We start from the raw sequence: 22,529 nt of genomic DNA on the forward strand, positions 1-22,529 counted from the left end.
TTTTATCTGCTGACAACTTTTCTTATGTCTTAGGCTATGTTTAGACTTCAATTTTTGAATTTTTAAATTCACCAGCCTTTTTTCACTTTTTGTTTGTTTCATGATTTTAGTTAAATTTCCCTGAGGTCACATGCCTAGTAAAAGCTGAGATTTAAACCTACGTCCTCTGATTGTGTTGTTTCTGCTATACTGCACTACCTCTCCAAGATGATTCTTACGGTATCTACTTCACAGAGTTGCTGAGCTAATGCATGTAAAAAGGCTTTGTAAACTGTGAGGCATTTCTGTATAAGGCAGAACATAACGGGGATTATAAGAGTAAGAAAAGAAAATACTGAAGGAGGAAACCTTTTATATGCACTGTCAATTTACCTTTCTTAAATAAAATTTGAAATACTTTTGATGCCAGAATAGTCTTGATGAAATGCATTTCTAATGTATTAACAGACCATGACCACATTTGAAAAATATGAGATATATGATCACCGTAATTTAGTGACCTTTTGATGGAGTGGTTTTCTCCCAAAAGTTTTTGGTATACATAGTTTATATATATTATTTAATAAATACCATACAAGTCAATTAAATAGTGGTCAGATTATAACATCTGTGAATGGAACAATATAGTAGACTCTTGGCATTCAAGATTAACATTAGCTTTCTTCTTCTTTTTTTTTTTTTTTTTTTTTTTTTTTGCGGTACTTGGGCCTCTCACTATTGTGGCCTCTCCCATTGTGGAGCACAGGCTCCAGACGCGCAGGCTCAGCAGCCATGGCTCACGGGCCCAGCCGCTCCGCGGCATATGGGATCTTCCTGGACCGGGGCACAAACCCATGTCCCCTGCATCGGCAGGCGGACTCTCAACCACTGTGCCACCAGGGAAGCCCTCATATACTCTTAAAAATATTATTTTTCTTTAAAGATTTTTTTTGATGTGGACCATTTTTAAAGTCTTTATTGAATTTGTTACAACGTTGCTTCTGTTTTATGTTTTGGTTTTTTGGCCACGAGGCCTGTGGGATCTTAGCTCCCTGACCAGGGATCGAACCCACAGGCCCTGCATTGGAAGGTGAAGTCTTAACCACTGGACCACCAGGGAAGTCCCCAAAATATTATATTTTTTAAAATATATGAGATAACATGTGAAAAACTTCCTAAGCTTTACACATTTAAAATACTTTTCCTCCAGTGCATAGTATGATGTCTGATATATCTTAAATGCTTGTTATAATCTTAAAGGAATTGATGAAGAGCAAGGAGCTATGAAAACACATTATAGTATAAAGAAGTATTAGTTCTGCCTGATGTATAGATAGAATGGGAAAGGCTTCCCAAAGGATATGACTTCTGAACTGGACTTTGAAATGAAAGCAATTTATGTTGAAAATCAGGAAAGGGGTTGCAGAACAAGAGAGAGACTATGAGGCATGAAAGTTCCTTGATCTACATGAGCCATGTATCTGTAGGCTTATACAGTTTACACAGTACTTTTGTTTACACTGTCGCTTTTGAGCCTTATGACAACTCCATGAGCTGAGTTCATATAGTCAAGTGCTTGAGCCTTGACTAATAAAACTCAGGTTCTAGGGTGTAAGAGAAAGCAACTAGCCATTTTATTCTTTATGGTTTCATGAATGTCATGATTGCTGATACTACTGAATTTCTGTGATTATATTTATGAAAGAACTGTTTTCTGAGTTATAAGTATGTGAGAGAGAAAAACATATACATACAATGAAAAGTATATTTCCATTTTTATTTACATAAGCAGATTAGTTTATATTGATATACAAGTTAAATTTTTAGAGGTCTCAGAAACAGATTAGAAAATGCTTCCTTAATATTTCATACTCTTTATAATTCAGGTAGGTTTTTAGGATCCTTGTATACCATTTATCTAAAGAACAACAAATGGAAACTGTGATTCCTCACATTTTCTCTTAGGCTTTTTGTTTCTGCTATAGTTAAACAAGTTTGTTGACATTAAAAAATTTTTTTTTGCACAAAAATGTTTATTAAAATACTTTGAAGGAGAAAAAGAGAAACAAAAACTCTCCCCATTTAAACTTGACTTCCTATTGTTTATTGTTTGTAATCAAAACAGTGTGGTATTGGTGAAAGAACAGATAGATCAGTGGAACAGAATAGAGAGCCCAGAAATAGACACACAAATATAGTCAAATGATCTTTGACAGAGGAGCAAAGGCAAGTCTGTGGAGAAAGGATAGTCTTTTGAATAAGTGGTGTTAGAACAACTGGGCATCCACATGCAAAAAAATGAATATAGACACTGACCTTATACCTTTCCCCAAAATCACTCAAAACAGATCATAGACCTAAATGTAAAATACAGAACTTATAGAAGTTTTATAACATAGGAGAAAATCTAGGTAACATTGGGCTTGGCAATGAGTTTTTAGATACAATGCCAAAAACACCATCCATGAAAGAAAAAGTTGGTAAGATCTACTTCATTAAAATGAAAAACCTCTGCTCTTCCAAAGACACTATCAAGGGAATGTAAGACAGCTACAGACTGGAAAAAAAATATTTGCAAAACACGTATCTGATAAAGGACTGTTATCCAAAATATAGAAAGAACTCTTAAAACTCAACAGTTAAAAAGTGGGCAAAAGGTCTGACAGACACTTCATCTGAGAAGGTATGCAGCTGGCAAAGAACCATATTAAAAGTGCTCAACATCATATGTCATTAGGGAATTGCAAATTAAAACAACTGGATACCACCATGTACCTATTAGAATGGCTAAAATCCAAAACATTGACACCACCAAATGCTAGCAAGGATGTGGAGCAACAGGAATTCTCATTGCTGGTGGGAATATAACGTGATACAGCCACTTTGGAAGCCAGTTTGGCAGTTTTTCTTAAAAAGCTAAATAATCTTACTACATGATCTAGCAGTCACATTCCTAGGTATTTACCTAAACGAATTGAAAATATGTCTAAATAAAAACCTGCACATGAATGTTTATAGCACCTTTACTCATAATTGCCAGAAGTTGGAAGCAACCAAGATGTCCTTCAATAAGTGAATGGATAAGCAACCTGTAGGTACATCCATTCAATGGAATATTATTCAGTGATACAAGAAACAAGCTATCAAGTCCCCAAAAGATATGGAGGAACCTTAAATGTATAAAAGAAGCCAGTCTAGAAAGACTTCATACTGTATAATTCCAGCTACATGACATTCAGGAAAGGTCAAAACTATAGACAATAGAAAGATCAGCTGTTGTCAGGGGTTCAGGGTGGGAAGAGGAGGAAGAATGAATAAGTGGAGAATAGGGGATATTTAGGGCTGTGAAACTATTCTGTATGATACTGTAATGGTGGATATATGACATTATGCATTTGTAAAACCCATAGACCTTTACAACTGCAAAGAGTAAACCCTAATATAAACTATGAACTTTGGTTAAGAATGTATCAATATTGGTTCATCAGTTGTAACACATGTACCACACTAAAGATGTTAATAATAGGTGGGGGAGAATGGGTATATGTGCTCCCTGTACTTCTTGCTGAATATTTCTGCAAACCTAAAACTGTTCTAAAAAGTCTACTGATTTTTTAAAAATAGAAAATGTGGCTCTCTGATTTCACTGCTAATAATTTAGCTTTTATCTTTCTCTTTTTTCTCTCCCTGACTGAAACGGGCAGAGTCTGTCAGGTGCTTAACTTTTTTGTCTCTAGGTAACTTCATGGGATTATAAAACAAAATTTCTCTGCTAAATAAACCATGAAAAAAGCAAGTAGAGATACTCCTTGGTCTACCCAGACAAGAAACAAATATGCCACAATATCAGTGTTAATGGAAGAGGGGTTACAAATGATTTCTACGTTCATCTTTGTTTTTCGGTATTTTCCAAATGTTATCTGTAAAATAACACTTTGTTAGCGCTTAAACAGCTTTTTGTATCCTACTGCAGCTTAACTGTATTGTTAACATGTCTTAGAAGATATTATATAGAAATAAATAAGACACAGGTCTCTGGTTAACTGTAAGTGAAACACTGCATCACCACAGTGCTTGATGTAAATTATCTCATTGGTTGGTGACAACCTCATCAGATTTTTTTGCAGTTTACAAAGGGATCAGTTTTAAAATTTTATTCGTTATGCACTTGATTGTTTGTTTTCTTACCTGCTTACTTGTTTATTATTTACTTTCTCGTTTATTATTTACTTATTCACCTACTCTTTTAAAAGAAGATTCTAATTAGTGTTACCTAAGTGGTTTTCCCAAGTTCTTACATTTTGTTGGTTAAAACTACTTTAAAATATGTGCTTGAAATTTGTGTCATTTGCAGTTTGTGTCTTTAGGGAAATGAGTTATTTTTTAAACAGAATTATTATCTAAGTGTGGCTTTAGTGATTCCTTGGTACAGTAATTGGTGATGAAATTTAGGTCATTGTTTTCAGCTAGTTTAAATCAGTCTTGAAAGAAACAGAAACTTGTTGCTTAATATAGACTCTAGATGACTCTTTGGAATGCCTCTGGGCTATTATGAAGTACTTGTTTAAGAAGGATAATTCCACTTGATTATATATAATTTTAAATTCAATTTTAACTAGATTATGCTGTCTTTATGGAGCCACTTTGTTGCTGAATTGTATCCACACTATCCAGGATGCTTTTAATGAATGGAGTTTATTCAGCTAATAGGTGATACAGTTACCATTCAGAAAGCCACATAGTCTGGCTCTTAATCCCTCCACCGTCTTTGTAATTTTTGAAATTCGTAATCATAGCATTTATATAAGATATTTATGACATTTTTAAAGTTCATCTTTGTTCCCTAATTCATACAGTAACTTAGATTTCCTGGTCCACTACCTTATAATAAAACCTCAGTTTATTAATTTATACAATAAACTTAGAAATCCTTTTGGAAAGAGGTAGTTGGAAAAAACATACAAGTATTTGAGTCCCTGCTGTGTTCCATGCACTGTACCAAATGGATACAGATGTCTGGGAGTTTGTTTTCCTCCTTTCTGCTATAAAGCTGCCCCTTTACCCAATTTAGCTACCTGTAAATTCCTCCCTAAAATGGATTTTTGGTGGGTTTCTTTGTTTCCAGTGTGTGATGCATAAAGGCAAATATTTTACGGATCAAAGGTGCATTGGTGTCTTTATTCAGGTTCCTTTTTTTTTAAACAAGTGAAGGGTCCTTTATTTATTTATTTATTTTTGGCTGCATTGGGTCATTGTTGCCGTGCACGGGCTTTCTCTAGTTGCGGCAAGTGGGGGCTACTCTTCATTGTGGTGCGCAGGCTTCTCTTTGTGGTGGCTTCTCTTGTTGCGGAGCACGGGCTCTAGGCGCTCTGGCTTCAGTAGTTGTGGAACACGGGCTCAGTAGTTGTGGCGCACGGGCTTAGTTGCTCCGCGGCATGTGAGATCTTTCCGGACCAGGGATCAAACCCGTGTCCCCTGCATTGGCAGGCGGATTCTTAACCAGTGCGCCACAGGGAAGTCCCTATTCAGATTCTTGAATTCTAAAGTGTGGCAAGCTGAGATTTGATTTTGTGTTTCAAAAAAGGAAGGAACTTTAAGATATGAATAATTACTGCTTATAGGCATTAGAACTGTATTTGCCTATCCTGTCTCAGCAAGTTGGTTGTAATTCTTAAGTTTTGAATAGACAATGGTGACAACTTGGAGCTATCTAAACTAAAGAAGTAGTTCTATTTATTTGTGCTGTCATTAAAACTGTTCTGACTTTAATAATCAAGTATCTCTGTGGAAGAAATAAATTTAAGCCAACAAATAAAAGTAAGATGAAAACTGTATATGTGGATTAATTAATTTCAGAGTCCAGAATTTTCTCCAGACGCTTTCAAAAGTCTGGGTGCTCTTTTTACATAAATGGTTGGAAATGTAATCTATCTGTAAAATGTAGAAAAATTAAGTGCAAGTTTTAAATGTGCATTTAATAATTCCACAATTTGAATTTTCTTTTTATTTGCAGCTCAGATCGTCTAATAGAAGAGACAATAAGGTAGGAAAAATGTTTTGTTTTTGTTTGTTTGCATATAAATGAACAGATAAAGTTAATTCTATAACTAGAGTTAAAGTCAGTTCATCTTCCTTAAAGATGAGAATTTCATTACATGGTAATGTATTTTTACTGTGACTTTCCCTTGTAAAATACATTTGAAGCCTAAAACATTTGTTTCCAGAATTAGTAGAATTGAGCTGTTTTACCTAGGTTAATTTTTCTGATTAATTCATACTCAGTATTTTCAGCCTGTCTTTTTATTCTTATTTTTTAATGAAAACAGTCTTGAACATGTGATTTGTTAAATGTCTTATGTATACCATTTATGTAGACTTGGTTTCTGTTACAGCAGCTATAGAAAACCTGTAGTAATTACTATTATCTGTAATAACATTAAAGTAGTTTCTTGCTTAAGGTAAGGGAAATATGTTGGTTTGAACTGCTTAAGTCTCTAGGTTTGGTGAATTTTTAAGTACCTATTTTAAGACAGTAAAAAAGTAAGTTAACTAGGAACGGTCTCCGTTCTTTAAAATTCAGCAATGTCTACAGCACTGTTTTTCAGGAAAGGTAGAACGAAGTACATGGGAAAAACAACAAACATTTGTATTCTTACCATAGGCTTTGGTATTGTGTTCAAGTGTTTTACATGCTGTATGTTATTTAATCTCCTCAATAACTCATGAGATAGGCACTGATCACTAGATACTATCTCCAAAACAAAAAAGAAGTTAAGGTAAGTAATTTGCCCATGGTCACATGACTAACAAATAGTATTGAGGATTCAAATCCTCAAATCTGAGTCTCTAACTGTAGAATAAGAGCTCTATCTAAACCACTACTATATTTACTACCTTACAGAAAGAGGACAAGCTTTGGAGTGTTATTTGGTTTGAAACCTGGCTGTGCTACTTAATTAGATCTGTGTCTTGGATAAGTTTCTTCATTTTCTTATGTGTTTCAAAACATGGGATTGATGATAATACCTACTCTAGAAGATTGTTTTGAAAATTAAAGATAATATGAGTAAAATGCCTAATACAATGCCTGGCTGATACTAGGTAATTTGAAAATGGCAGCTCTATTATTTATACTTTTTTTTTTAACTTTTTATTTTGATTTCATTTCGGATTTCAGAAAAGTTCCAATGGTACAAAGAATTCCCTTATACCTTTTACCGAGATGCCCCAAATGTTATCATTTTGCCACATTTGCTTTTTTGCAGTTTTTTTTCTGAACTACTTGAAAATAAGTTGCAGACATGTTGCCTCTTAACCTCTAAATATTTCAGTGTTCATATCCTAAATATTTATGTTGAAATGGCCTCATGGATTCTTATTTTATTAAATGGATCCTATCATTATTTAATAATCTTAATAAATTATCTTTTATAATAATACGCAGTTATCACATCTTGGAATTTTGTTTGAATTGCATGCACTGGGTCTTCCATCTGACCAACGTTTTCACAAAATTGCCTAATTATCAACTGAAATATCTCCCTTGTGACTCCTTACCTTTCATCAGCACATAAAGTTGGGTCACATTTTGCAAAGGATTCTTTACTTAAGGTTTCCTTATAACCCTTTTCCTTTTTTTTCATCCTTTTATTTTTTCCTTTATACCTTATCTTCTAGCACCAGGCTGCCTTAAGCTTTTCGATTCCAAGCTGGCCTTTTTAAGGGCAGGTGATATGAGTATAAAAATTTGGAGTACCTCATAGGATAGGAACATTTGAGAACTATCAAGTCACTGATATTATTATTTTGCTAGTTAAAAAGCAAAAAAACATGTAATTAGAAGGCCTTTTATTTCACTATTTCACTTTGTTTCAAAATATGATAGGTATCACAAGTGAAATTTTATTGACTATAAAGCTAGTTATGATTACTTATGGATAATATAAAATTAAAGTGTCAAATAATTATTTTTACATATTTACATGTAAAATTTTACCTTTTCCTTTTAGAGCTGTATTTTTAGAATATGTACACAAATGAATATAAGCTGACACCAGTTTATTGAAAAGAACGAATATTTTTAATATTTGTAAATGTATTCTTAAGCTTTAAATGTATAACTAGTATTGTCTGTTGTTGAAAAAATAAGTGTCTGAGTTTAGTTCATAGAACGTGTGAGAAAGTTGAAGTTCCAGTAAACACATCAATAATTTATCATTTTAAAAGCATTATATATTATTTGGAGCTTATGTTTTGCCTCTGCATATTTGACCCTTGAAATAACAACAGCCTAGATTCACTCAGCTTGACTCCAGATGATGGAATAAGATGGGAAAGTATATCTAGATATACTTGGTGTGGTACTGGAAATCATGCATATTCAACAAGATAATAACATAATGTATGATGATAATATCCGTTCTCCAAGGAACACAAAGTGCTTTGCGGAAATTATTTTTTAATTTTCCCTATCTGCTTCTGAGTCAGAGTGCATAGGAGATGGTGATAGTCCCAGTTTAAGAAAACAGAGGCATATATGATTCAGAGATTGGCCTCAGATATCTCAGCCCAGGTTTGAATTGTAACTTTTTACAAGGCCATAATACCTATTTAAAAATACCTGGTAAAGTAAATTTATTATAAAACAACCAATTTTAAATGTATTCTATCATAGATATACACTTAACTTGAAAAATTATGAATAAGAACTAATGGTGCAAAGGATGTTGTTAGTTTGACTCTTATTCTTGTGATCTTTTTACTTTTTGGATCTAAAATTCAATGTGCTATAAAGTTGACATTGCCCACCTCTTTCTGCTCTAATCTTGACTGGTTTTGCTCTAGACCTGGTGCATTCACTGTACTGGTCCTGGGATGTCATTTCACCATTATCCTAAAATGACCTCCTCTACTGGATCACTTATTTCTAAAAAATAAAAGTCTTCAACTGTCTTAGTTTATTCCCTCATTATGTTGGACCATGTTCTTTAGTAGCTTCCTCAGAAAGAATAGGAGGTAAAATTTTTGGACTTTACACATCAAAAAAAGTCTTTATTCTACCCATATTCTTGATTCATTGTTTAGCTAAGATATAGAATTCTAGATTGAAAATAATTTTGAAATTTTTGAAAGCATTGTTTCCAGTGCTGCTTTTTAAGTCCAATGCCAATTAAAATTTCTGGTCCTTTATATTTGTTAAACATTTTTTTTTTCCTCTGGAAGCTTTTAAGATCATCCCTTTTCCCTTATGTTTTTGTTTGTTTTTAATCTCACCATATGAGCTTGACATGCATCTTTTTTAGTCCATTGAATTAGGCATTTGGTGGGCTCTTACAGTCTGGAAACTTATCTTCAGATCTGAGAAATTTTCTTATGTTTATCATTTTCTTCCCTCGTTCTTCTTGATCCTTTTTTCTTTTTAATATACACTTTATATTTGTCAAATATACCTAAATAAAATGGGAAAAAAAGAATTCACCTAAAATACAGCCACTAGATTGGTTAATAATTTGGTATGTATTCTTCCATATTTTTCTGTATGTCTCTCTTTGTATCTGTGTAAAAATAATAAAAATATGAACATATTCATAGATATAGGCAGACACATGTGTAATTGGGCATTTAGAAAAAGTGGAATGATATTAACCATAGCAGGTTAGTATGTGCCATCACCTAACTTGTCCATGACTTAAATCAGTAAGTTGTGAGAGGGCCATATGGGTAAGTGTTAATCCCTGTAAAGGGAAGGGTGGTTGCTTGTAGAACACTGGTTATGGACACTGGAAATGGGGTTCCTATTCTTGACCAAGGATAATCTTGGGCAGTGGAAGTCCATGATGGTCTAGGGAGCTGCCCTACTGTAACCAACCCCTGAATGGTGGAACCACAACATACATTTTTCCTAGTTCCTTTTTATTTTTGTAAGGCCGCACCATGTGGCATGTGGGATCTTAGCTCCCTGACAAGGGACCGAACCTGCACTTCCTGCAGTGGCAGCGCGGAGTCTTAACCACTGGACCGCCAGGGAAGTGTCCCCCCCTTTTTTCTTATTTTTTTATTGAAGTATAGTTGCTATACAATACTCTATAAGATATGCATGTACAATATAGTGATTCACAATTTTTAAAGGTTTTTACTCCATTTATTAGTTATTATAAAATATTGGCTATATTCCCTGTGTTGGGCAATATATCCTTGCAGCTTATTTTATACCTAATAGTTTGTACCTCTTACTTCCCTACCTTTTCTTGATCCTTTCTTACCTTTTCTCTGTCTTGCTTTTTTTTTTTTTTTCCTACTTTCTGGGAAGTTTACTCAATTTTTCCTTCTAACGCTTCTGTTATGTTTTTATTTCCACTCTCCTTTTGGTAATTTACACGAGCTCTCTAAAGGGATAGACACACACACACGTTTATGTTTGTATGTTTCATGGATGTGATACTTTATCTCCGAGGGCATTAAATATAATTAGATTTTAGAGTTTCATGAGCCTCCTTTATTGCCTCTGTTTCCTCAGAATCACTCTTCTGTTTGCTGGTTGGTTTGTTTGGATCTCTGCGTTTTATGTTAGAGGCTCTCCTCAAATGTCTGGTGAACCTTGGCTCTTTGTTCATATTTAAGGGTGAGGCTCCAAATCTAGTGATTGGACGCTCATTCTGTGTGCGTGGGTGGTAGGATTTGTTGAGTGGGAGGCTTCCCCATGGGTGATCAGGAAGGGGCCTGGCTGTTTCATTGGGCGCTTTAAAATGTCAGTATCTGTAGGTCTCTTCTTGGTTAGATTTTCTGCTGAACTGAGGGCAGTCACCTGCCTGCATGGTTTGGAGCAGGTAATTTAGGGGTCTGACAACTCCTTTTACAAATTTCCACAAATGTTCATTCTGTCTTCCGATATACCTGATCCCTTCAATTCTTTAGATTTTCTAGGATCTGGGAAAACCTTTATAAATCATTACTTGACTCATAATGGTACTGAGGTGAATAACAGTAGGGGATTTGGTGCTAGTAATGTTATTAACATTTCTTAATCACTCAGGTGGAATTCCTCTAATTTTCTTTTTGATTTTCTTTATTAGATGTTTATGTATTATAAAAGTACAATGTTCTTACTATAACAATTTAAGTAATTCTAAAATGTATAAAGAAAAAGTTTGTCTCCTGGTGGTGCCCCGCCATTCCTACCCCCCGAAGTAACTTGTATTAGCTGACAGTTATGTATCTTTCTGATAGCTTTCTCACTGTCATACAAACATACACAAAGATGTTTTGAGTGTTTCTTAAAATAAAAAAGGACTAATACTATACACATTCTGTGGCTCACTTAAATCATTCAGTATATCATAAACATCCCTCCCGGTTAATGGAAATAATTCTGACTCATTCTTTTAATAAGCAAATATTATTTCATAGTATAGGTATACCATAATCTACTAAACCATTCCAATGTTGTTACCAGGTTTTGCGAGGAGGGGGTGATGGTGGGGAGTATTTTTTCATTTGTCTTTCACTATTCCAAACAATGCTTATCCTTTTATATATCTCCCTACACACTTTTGTTTCTTCTTTGCCTTCTCAGATCTTGAAATTTCAGTTGATTCATTTGTCATTTGCTCCAAGTACTCCCTCTAGCATTTTCCTCCAGAAGCATACCTGGTCTTGGCCTGTCCAAAAATGTGTTCAGTTAGCCCTCTGGTAGGTCAGGCTGTTAGAGACCCTAAAGCAGGTACATACAGGTGGCAGTAGATGGCCCAGCAGTTTTCCCTCTTAGGGGCTCGTTGTCACACCAGCTTGTAGATGTCAGCTGTCTGCTTATAGGTCTCTCTGGCTGTGTGTAGCAGGCCTTTCCCAGCTGTAGGGACTGAGCAGTTCAGTACATCACTGCAGCCCCTGTGCATGCAGACCCTTACCTTCCACTGTCTGGGCTTCTCAAGATGCAGTGAAACCGACATCTTTGCCCCAGGCTTGAAGAAAAATATAGTCTTCCCTGCCATCAGTTCTTTGGTTCTTCCCTTGCTTGAGAGAGTGTAGCCCTCCCTGGCTTTCTTCCCTCGAGATCTCAAGAGAACTTGGGACCTCAGATGGACCCTCCCCGGCATGTCTGCCTTTGTCTTGTGTTCTTCCATAGAGGAAACTGGGCCAGAGATAAGGTCAAGAATTTGTGCTCTACCATCTTCCCAGAATATCTTCATTTCTGTTGCTTTTCGGTTTTTTTTAATGTTTCACGTATTTTCAGAATTACTGAAGAACTTCCTATTTCCTACTGCTTTTTATAATATCAGTATCTAAAACGCTCCCCTGTGTGTTACGTATCAAAATGTATACTGACCCTGCCCTCTAGGATACTAATGTCCAAGAAGATAAGACTATTGAAAGTTAATAATCCTGGCAGCGATAGCAAAAAGATATTAACTGAGATTTCTTTAAAAAGCACATCAAAGTAGTTACATGAAAGAAACTGTACTCTACAAAGAGTGAAAAAGTGACTTCCCTTCTTTCTCATTTGCTTAATGAATCTGTGACCTTTGTCACCTGGCTTGGAAACTAGCTTAATGTTGCATGTGTGTCCTAAAATCTGCTTGGTTGGGTCTCAAATAGAGTTTTGGAACATAATTTCTTTTTTTAAATAAATTTCTTTCTTTCTTTTTTTTTGGGGGTGGGCTGAGTTGGGTCTTCGTTGCTGTGCGTGGGCTTTCTCTAGTTGCGGTGAGCGGGGGCTGCTCTTCGTTGTGCTGCGTGGGCTTCTCATTGCGGTGGCTTCTCTTGTTGCGAATCACGGGCTCTAGGCGCACGGGCTTCAGTAGTTGCGGCACGCAAACTCAGTAGTTGTGGTTCACGGGCTCTAGAGCGCAGGCTCAGTATTTGTGGCTCACGGGCTTAGTTGCTCCGCGGCATGTGGGATGTTCCCAGACCAGGGATCAAACCCGTGTCCTCTGCATTGGCAGGCAGATTCTCAACCACTGCACCACCAGGGAAGCCCCTGGAACGTGATCTTTCCATAAGTTAAGGGCTGGTTGTATATAAATATTTTGTGATATGTTGCACCTTTGGTTTTATTTTTATAATTGTAATTCCCTACTTCCCTCTCAAGGGTTTTTCCTGATTAAGGATATTTTAGTACCTGGCCCCTTTTAAAACCATTTTAAGAAGCTTTTGTAATGTGTGATTTGTCAGTTGTCTTATTTCATTTGTTACTTTGGGGAAAAAAAAAGCAACCCACAGGAAACAGTCCACTGCCTTGTCCAAAAGAATATCAGAGAATAGCATTGGGGATGAAGTGGTCATTCAGAAAAAGGACAATGGGAAGATGACTTGGGAGGTGATTTTTTTTTCTTCCATGTTCCTGCCCAGTGCTTTTCAAAGGTGATGTGCTCACCTTAGTTTTCTGTTTACTTTTAAGAGTATGATGAATGCATGCAGGATCATCTTGAAACATCAGTTTATTGAGCTTCTCTTTTCCTCCCTTGCAGCATTGCTATGGCAACAAAAGAAAATATGACTTCACAGAGAGGAATGTTGAAGTCAATTCAGAGCAAAATGAACACTTTGGCCAGTATCCTTTTTGAAAGCTTGAAATCTGGGGGTTTTTTGGGGAAAAAAAATCTGTGTATGTGCTTCACCACTCTCCCCCTCTTCTGGACAGGTTGCCATCATCAGTAATAGTAGAGGCCATCAGTAATTCTGTATTATGATATGCCCTGAACTCCTGAAAGATCATACTGTTTAATGCCATATGTAAAAGATTGCACACCAGAGGGTTAATACTAGTAGATCTAGAAAATAATTATGTGAATTTTCAAATTCATAGAATTATTTTACATTTTAAAAGCTCTTGAACTTTTAAACTTTTAGAACTCCACAGTGTACACAGTTTTTACCTAACATCATAAATTATGTGCTTTTTCTTCTTTCTTTATTCAGTTTGGAGAATAAGTCAGTGGCACATGCTTAGAAAGAGAGGGAAGTAGACAGCCATACATGTAAATGAGTTGTCACTGCTGGTGGCGTAGTTTCATTTTGCACAAGCTAAACTCTAGGATAGATTTGCTGCTTGTTTATTGTGACCTCTACCTTTTTAATTCTTCAGTTTCCCAATTTAAAGTAGTATTACTGCTACTTCTGAGAAACCCAGCAGGGAAACTGATAAGCCTGCTAAGCTAAAACATTTTGTTTACTCTGAGAAGTCAAGCCTTCTTAGAGAAAAAAGTTTCCTCCCCCAATTACTAAGGGGGAAAGGACCTTTAACTTTCAAAAGTTGAGTATCTTCTGGTCCTAGATAATTTAAGGTCACTTTTAGTTTCATACCTTATTTGCCTAAGGAAAGGAATATCCTGAAGCCTGTTGGTATTTTCCAGTTTTTGGTGAATTTTGTTCTTGCTTTGTCACCCTACGTATAAAACCACACCTCCAAAATCATTTATATTTTATATAGGGCTCTACAGTTAACAGAGTACTGTTATATACATTATCTCATTTTACCAGTACCATAAATTAGAATCATTCCCAAAATTATGTTTAAAAAAATCAAATAAAATGGGTGTGAGTTAGTCAGGACTCCATAGAGAGATAGTAATAGAAACCTAATTCATACTGACTTAAGGAGGAAAAGGAGGGAATTAATTTGTTCATATATCTGTAAAATTCAGGGGTAGAATTTGGCTTAAGGTGTAGCTGGAAGCAGGGGCTCAGATTTTATTATCAAGAATCTGCCTTTGCTCTCTGTTCCCCTACTCCATCTCTTATTTCTATTTTCTTGTGTGTTGGCCTCATTCTCAGGCAGATTCCTCCTCGTGCCGATAGAGATGGCTACAAGAGTCATCTCCTACCAGTTCAAAAATTCTCATGGAAAAAGGGCGTCTTTTCTGACAGCTCTGGCACATGTCCCAAGAGGACTGTGGTTGCCCTAGCTTGAGTTACCTCAAGCTATTCCTAACCCAGCCATTGGCCAAGGGGAGTGAGTATGTACACCTGATGTCAGAGGACAAGGTCAGCCCCACCCTGTTACATGAACTGAACTGGATTATTATAGAAGGAGGGGGGTGGTTCCCCTAAGGTAATAAACTAGATAGAAATATATCCACTATAGACAGGGTTTCCTAATGTCAAAAGTTTTCTTACTTTCTCTCACAGGGTTGTTGACCCTTCTTTTACCAAGCAAGAAAAGATTAAGCATTTGCTTTAAAAGAGATTTGTACCTTACACTGTATAAGTTTTTGCACATTACTTCATGCTTTCTGTTCTGCATTTTAAAAGGTGTTTCTGCAAATTGTCCCCTTTTTTTTGTTGATTAGTTTGAAAAACACATTAATGCCTACAGTGTGTAAAGTTCTCTTCATTAGGCACAGGAAAATTCAAGATTAGAAAAAAACATAACCTCTACATACAATATGTAGAGTATATAAATACACAATACAGTCCCTGCTGAGAGTCATTTATTTACAGGAAAATGCAGTGAGGATTCACCGGGAGTAGGGATTATTCCAGCTCTCTAGTAACCTAGGTGATTTTGTTGTTGCTTTTCTTGACCTTGATATAATACCTCTGTTAACAAAGAGGATGCACCTGCAGGTGTGTAGTCAGAAACCAGTGCTAGAAATGCAAAACAATGTAGGATGCAGAAGCGTGTGCTTTGATTGCAACATACCAACAAGTAAGATATGAAGATATTTTACAGTACTAAGTAAAATGCAGTTGTGACTGCTATAAAACTCCGAAAATTGAAAATTTTCTTTCCTTTCTTTATATTCCCCAAATAGGACAGCCAGAGCAGTTTAACCCACTTTCTTACGGTATCCTGCCTACTGCTGTAAAGTAAATTTAAAATTTTAAATAATTAACCAGTACTTGATTATAGAGACACTTAAGAGTTTGTTCCCACCAATTACCTGAATCCAAGGAGGCTTATCACCTTGGGGAGAAGATCACATATTCCTCAAAACCTTTCTGGCAAAACTTCCCAGTCTCCTGAGAAAAGGGGTTTAAGAAAGAGAGGGAGAGAGAAAGAGAAGGAAAAAAAGGAAAGACAGGAACCTCAGGATAATGGTGGTGGTAGCTGGCTGCACCTGTACCTCCGTGCCCTGCAGGGTTCCTCTCTCCCGACCACACGGGCTCCCACCCTGATAACAATCCCTCGGTACATGGTAGCAGTCATCATTGTTTCTTCTCTCGCTGTTAATTTTTTTCTTTTCATGGTTCTTGTGTACTGCAGTTTACTAGGAGACTTGAATTTGCCCTTGAGCAGTAGGGCATTTGTGTTTGCTGTAGCTCCCTCAGTGTGACTTTTTTCCCCTCTATTTCTTCTCATCATTTATCGTTTCTAGACTCCACTGATCTCTGTTTTTGTGATTCCTGTGAGTTTTCACTAAAGAGGCTTCTTCCAAATATGACCTTAATACAGATTTCCCAAAGATCGTTTTCCTGCTGTGAACAGCCTTATCCAGAGGATCAACCTTAGGAAGCGGCGAGACTCACTCATCCTGGGCGGTGTTATTGGTGTCTGTACCATCCTATTGCTGCTGTATGCTTTCCATTGATGAGACATCTCCAGGGACTCTTGACAGCCACCACTTTCACACCCTGATCCGGAATAAGAAAAAGTAGGAAGGAGAAGTTGACTGACCTGATAATTAGCCTGACCGGCAGGATTAATTCAAGACTGATAGTGACGGACTCTGTGACGTGGTCAGGTTGAGCTGAAGTCACAGGTTTTCTGTGCTATCTTTTCTAACACACATTTCCTTCTGTTTTTAGTTTTAAAAAAATAATAAATGTTTTCAGTTGCTTTTGTCTCCCGAAGAGGTAAGTAAACCCATCAGAAACAGAGTTTCCGTGCCTCGGTGAAAGTGTTGAAGGCTGATGACAAGCCCGGTCTTACAGCTGGATTCTTCAGAAAACCAGGTTTCTCTATATCCAAAGACTGCTTTCCTTTCAGCCACCAGATGGGGTTGTGAATAAAAATAGTTTTTGTCCTTTTATTTTACACTCATGATGAGAAATCACAAGTCATTTCTTGATAATCTGTGCTATAAATTTCTACTTTGTCCCCAACTCTTTTGGTATTCAAGAAAAATTACATTTTTCAAAGAATCTTTGAGATGCTCACAGACCAACTTCAACACAGTTGAGGTTGTCTGAAATAGAAGACAAGTACTGCAAAAAAGCTTTTTTCTTTATTTTATTTTTTAATAGTGCACACTCTGGGGTTAACTGTATTCCTGGAAAATCATCAAGAATGACAGGTTTTTTTTTTGGTCAGTCACTGTTTTTTGTTAATCTCTTCCATTGGGTTAATATTTACTACTGTAAGAAAATGAAATCTCAGTTCTGCCATGACAAAAAGCCAGTGTCTGTCATTGCAACTATTCTTCATCATGTCAGGATTAACACCGGCAACTGAGTGAGGGGAACGCTTGGTTTTCAGTGAGATCTCTTTAACAGGCCACATGTAAAAAGACACTGAGTGAGGGGTCACCATCAGATAATTCCATTTGTAAGTGTTCCACATTTATGAGCAGAAGTTTAAGAACCACTGTCTGATGTACCAGGAATTCTGTGTTCTGTGAAAACCTATTCATTCCAAATCTCTTAAGCTTTTTCAAACATCCAGAGAATGGCTTTATTATTGAAGGTGCATATAACAGAATCTGTCTCTATCTGCACCTGTTTTCTATTACCACCCTGGACAGTGACAAAATTTTAAACCACCCACCAGAAATCTTTTCAAGTTTAACCATTTCTCAGTTTCTGTGAATCTATTACTTCTCTAACTGAACTACCACAAATAGGCCGAAGACTTCCAACAGCTGTATTCCTCACCAAGAAAGAAGGCTACTCTTCACCTTTGGAATTTACTATGGTATTTATAGTACTGGCTTAAGACCATGCCATGGGGAATAAAAGGATATTAGTATGTAGTTCTTAACTACATCACAGAGTGTTGATGGTGATATTCAGATGAATTTGATTACAGGCTGATGGGTAGACTAACCTCTGGTCTGGTGCAGAAACGGAGAGGTTTTTCATGCTGGTGTCAAAGTTTTATTATGTTCTGGGTAGGAAGAGTGTTTGATACTTTTTTTTAACTATGGGGTTTATTTTTCTAAATATGGGTTGATTGATCAGTCAGTTGATTGGGGATGCCCTTAAAAGAAAGTTTAAGTTTTCCCAGTGTGAACCTTAAAAGATCAGAGAAATAAGTTCATTTATTTAATTCTCTGTTGGGAGAACAAAACTTCTCTCCCCTGACACTTTATTATCTTTGATTTTTCAAAGGGTCTTGATCGGTGGTTGTGCCTCAGCTAGAATTTATGGGACTTTGGTTGCTGTATAGTCGGCATTTAGAAAATCTGAAGTATAAATAAAGTTATTTATTTAATTATACTACCAGTCTTTTTTACTGGTCTGTTTGGTGTGTTCATTAATGGGTGGTGGTGTGAGACTAAAACTAGGGCCCAAGCTAATCTAGCTTTTGCTGCAGCTGAGCAAACAAACACTTTTGATGGTTGGGAAGCCTTTCCATTAGGGTTGTGCTTAAATGAAGTAATAGAATTATGTTGATTATTTTCTTTATGAAAATAAAGAAACTAGTTCTTCTGAGGAAGTTGAAAAAGCGTGGTGTAGATGTTGGTGTCAGGTGGGTCTGACTAACCTCCCAGTGCTGTAGCCCATAGTGAGGTAACCCAGGGCCAAACGTAGAGCGCTAGGGCTGTGCTCCTCTGTCCTTTATGGTTCCTTCTTTTGCAGAAGGAGGCCCTAGAGCGAGGATAGAAGTGTGCCATTTACAAGTAGAGGCTTATTTTGGATCCCGTGATAGCTGATTTGAACTCTTGCAGTTTCGTGCCATTTAGCTTTTTTTTTTTTTTTTTTTTTTCAGCAGCTTGGTTTTCTTAACTTTTTTGCTGTCCTTACAAACCAGTTACTAGGCTCAGGGGCCAACAGTAAATTGCTTATTAGAGCCAGTCAGAGCCAGGTCCAAGGAATTTTCTATTCCTTGTCCCAAAGGTTACCTCTTAGAGGAAGTTATTCTCTCTCAGCTATTGTCTTATATGATGGATCTTTCCTTTTGGGATCTTCTTAATAACCACTCAAAACTTTCCGTTTCACTTAAAAGTATGAAAAACCATGGCAACAAAAAGGGTAGAAAATTCCAAAAGGTATACTTCTGAGAGTTTGTTTTACTGTGCACTGATAACTTTAGTTTAAAATGCTTAATGAATCTATTACTCAAGTTCAAGCCCAGATATTCAAGTGCTTCAGTTGATCTCTCCTGGCTATTTCTATATTCTTCTTACTGTTATTAATAACGATGCTGAAGGAGTCCCTGTAATTTGCAGCATTGCATACCCATATTTTTCTAATGTTAGAAAAATATGGGCTTTTCTTCTCCATTATTCATTTCTCCTGCTTACCAAAATTCACTTTTATAGAGAATGCCTTTTTCCATACTGCCCAGTACTCAGATCAGACATGGGAGTACAATCCTGAGAGTGGAGATGAGCAGTGAGAGGAGTCATCATGAGGGCACTTTTTGTATCTGGAACCAATTAATATTGATTTTAGTTCTTTCCTGTTGGACGCTGAATACAAAAATGTACTTATGGAGCTTTTTGATGCAATGACTTTTGGCCTCTATGGAATTGAGGCACCTTGGACTTGCATTCCCACCATTAATTTTCTATTTCATTGTTAATGATCTCAACCTGAGGAAAAGGACTTTAAAGAACTGGACTAGCCTTTTTGGTTTTCTAATACCTCATGTTTGATCACTAGCCAGATATGATTTCTTGGAAATTGACTGCATTTTCTAACTTGCAATATTAAGCTATTGAGGATAAATGGCCATGTCTAGTGTTACACTGAATTTTGTGGCAAATGTAAAGAGTAAATGGATTCTGCTGGGAATTAAAATGATTGTGTTCTATTCTCCTTTTGGGGTAGGGGTTGTTTAGCCTGGTCTCCAAAAAGATATAGAGCTTTTCATCATGATCTTTATAAACTAATCTTGTTATTCCTTTATAAATCTGCACACCCGTAAGTTTTATAGGGCAAAAGAAAATGAGGAACAAGTGACTCTTGAGGATGTTTATTGGATAAGAAGCTGAGACAGCTGAGCCATGTCCTAAGGGATCTTTCTCATTTTCTTTGTGCCTAGTACAAGGTATCAGAAGTATTACTTTAGTATCAAAGTATTTGCATCTATTCCTATCCTATTTAGCTCTTAGGGAGGGAAATCAATTCCAATCACACTTTACCATGATGGAAGATGTTTCCTCATGAAAAATGCCAATACAGGTTTTAAAAAATCTATTCCAAATGCACTTTCTAATTTTTTGCTTTTAAAATGGCTTCTTGGAACCAGGTTTATTGTATTTGTACTTAATTTTTTGTTCTCATCTAAATGTGCATTTTCTGACTGTATAGAAGAAGCTTTGTTATGTAATTTAATAATAAATTAGAAATATGAATGGTGTGTCTGTTGTTTGTATTGGAATAGTGCCATCAAGGCAGTTTGGGGTAGTGTTATGAAATCTTTGGTATTAATAAGTATTTTTCATGGTGTCCTAAAACCCAGGGTGAAACAGTACAGGCACTGAAAAGCTATCACCTATCATTCAAAAACATCATAGGAATATTCCACTAATAATTTAGCCCAAGAAGTGAAGGAGAATCTCTTAGCAAAATGAAACTTCAGGAAGTATGATGGAAATGTAAAATAGTAGAATTTAGCAATAAAAACAAGTTCTTGCCCTCCCTAAATAATGACATTTAATTGTATAGATCTGAGGACCCCCACCCCGCAAAAGAGTTTGAAAATCCCTCACTTCCCATTACCTCTCCAAATGTTCTCATTCATGTATTCTGCATCCTTTTTAAAAAATAACAGCATAAGGACTTGCCCTGGTTGTCAGGTGGGTAAGACTCCACACTCCCAATGCAGTCGGGGAACTAGATCGCACATGCATGCCACAACTAAGAGTCCGCATGCCGCAATTAAACATGCCGCAACGAAGATTCCACGTTCCGCAACTAAGACCTGGTGCAACCGAAATAAATAATTAATAGTAAGTATTTTTTAAAATAACAGTATAATTGAGATATAATTCAATTCACAAAATTCACCCTTTCAAAGTGTACCGATGGATTTTAGTATGTTAGTTGTGCAACCAGCACCACTGTCTAACTTTAGAACATTTTTGTCATCCCAAAAGGAAACCCTGTCCCCATTGGTAATGATTCCCCACCCCCCGTTCATCCTTTTTAGCTGACCACGCTGTTCTTCCTTTGTGGGCCACCCCCAGCTTTTCCCTCCCATCCACTCACATGGCCTCTAAAGCCACCTATTCCTCGGGATCTTGACCTTTTTACAGATTAACAAACTAGTGCCGAGGACTAATTTGCTCAAAATCAGAGTGAACAGTTTAAAGATTTGAATCTTGAGGGCTCTTTGGTGCCAAACCTTGTCCTAGTTCCACAAAATATATTGTAACTCATGCTGCATGATTAGGAAAGAAGCTATAGAAGAACCACCAATTTCGCCTGATTTTAGAGGCAATACATTTAGAATATTTAAAGCCCTGTGGCTTGATTATTTTCAAGGAATGCTAGCTACTAGCCAAGGGCTTAATAAAGAGTTCTCATTTGTAAATCACTATTTCTTTACAAGAAATAATGCATTGAAGTTGTAGGAAATTTTTTTTTTAATGGGTTTAATTTGGACCAAACTTCCTGCCCATTTCTTCTAGTTTAGAACCTTGGAGGTCTTCCTAGAGATGGCTGAGGCCAAGCCTGACAAAGCACCTCAGCACAGATCCTCAGTCAGTGCCACCCAGACCGTGTCGTGGTACGTTTCCCTTCAGGTGGCATGGCTTTGTGAAGGGCTGCCAGCTCCTACCTAACCTGGCCTTTCCTTAGGATCCGAGGCTCTGCCCCAACATGCTTGTCTGCTACCAGAGGCGCCTAGAAGTAAAAAAAAAAAAAAACAAAGGCGGCTGGGGAATCTCACTGAAGGTGTTTTCTATCAGGACATTTTCTCTTGTTTCTATAAAGCAAGAGCCATGAGAAAAACAAGTGTATTCCTCCTTCCTAAGATAAAGATTTGCCGGCCGAGCTGGACCAAAGAGGAGTGCACTTCAGCCTGATGCCTTCAGCCCCACTCAACTAAGATTTCTCACCTTGGCAGAGATGATCAGCTTGCAAAGCTCTTTATTACTAACTCTCGGAAGACACTTAAAAGCTAAGCAGATAGGAAGCTGAAAGTCTGTTGTAACTTTTTGCTTAGAGGAATCCCAGAGATCATTGACAATGTTCTCCTCACCCTTGTAAAATTGCCTTCTAATTTGTTATCCCGATCTGTGGTATTCATTTTCTCTCCTTTGAGGTATAAAGCTCTTAGGAAACAGTCACTTTGTCTTAATTGGTACATTTCTTTTAGATACTCTCAAACATTCAATTAGTCTTTTACTGATGAAATTGCTTACAGCTTGAGAGAGCAGGCAAATATGGTTGGTAACTACTTTTAACTCAGTGCCAAAAAAGTATGGTTTAACCATAATTATTTC

General features: G+C 36.7%; 1 protein-coding gene across 2 annotated transcripts in view; it reads left to right on the forward strand.

Moving 5' to 3' along the window:
* GOSR1 (golgi SNAP receptor complex member 1) overlaps window positions 1-20,417 on the forward strand; it is a 49,947-nt gene extending 29,530 nt beyond the window's left edge. For both annotated transcript variants that reach the window (XM_082861355.1, XM_082861356.1), the window contains exons 7-9: window positions 5,993-6,022; window positions 13,443-13,525; window positions 16,381-20,417. In XM_082861355.1, coding sequence (XP_082717481.1) covers window positions 5,993-6,022; window positions 13,443-13,525; window positions 16,381-16,505 — 238 coding nt within the window. In that variant the 3' untranslated portion in view covers window positions 16,506-20,417. The remainder of the gene's footprint in view (window positions 1-5,992; window positions 6,023-13,442; window positions 13,526-16,380) is intronic.
* Window positions 20,418-22,529: the final 2,112 nt, after the last annotated feature.

This window comes from Leucopleurus acutus, assembly GCF_964270905.1.
Source record: "Leucopleurus acutus genome assembly, chromosome: 19".
Classification (NCBI taxonomy): domain Eukaryota; kingdom Metazoa; phylum Chordata; class Mammalia; order Artiodactyla; family Delphinidae; genus Leucopleurus; species Leucopleurus acutus.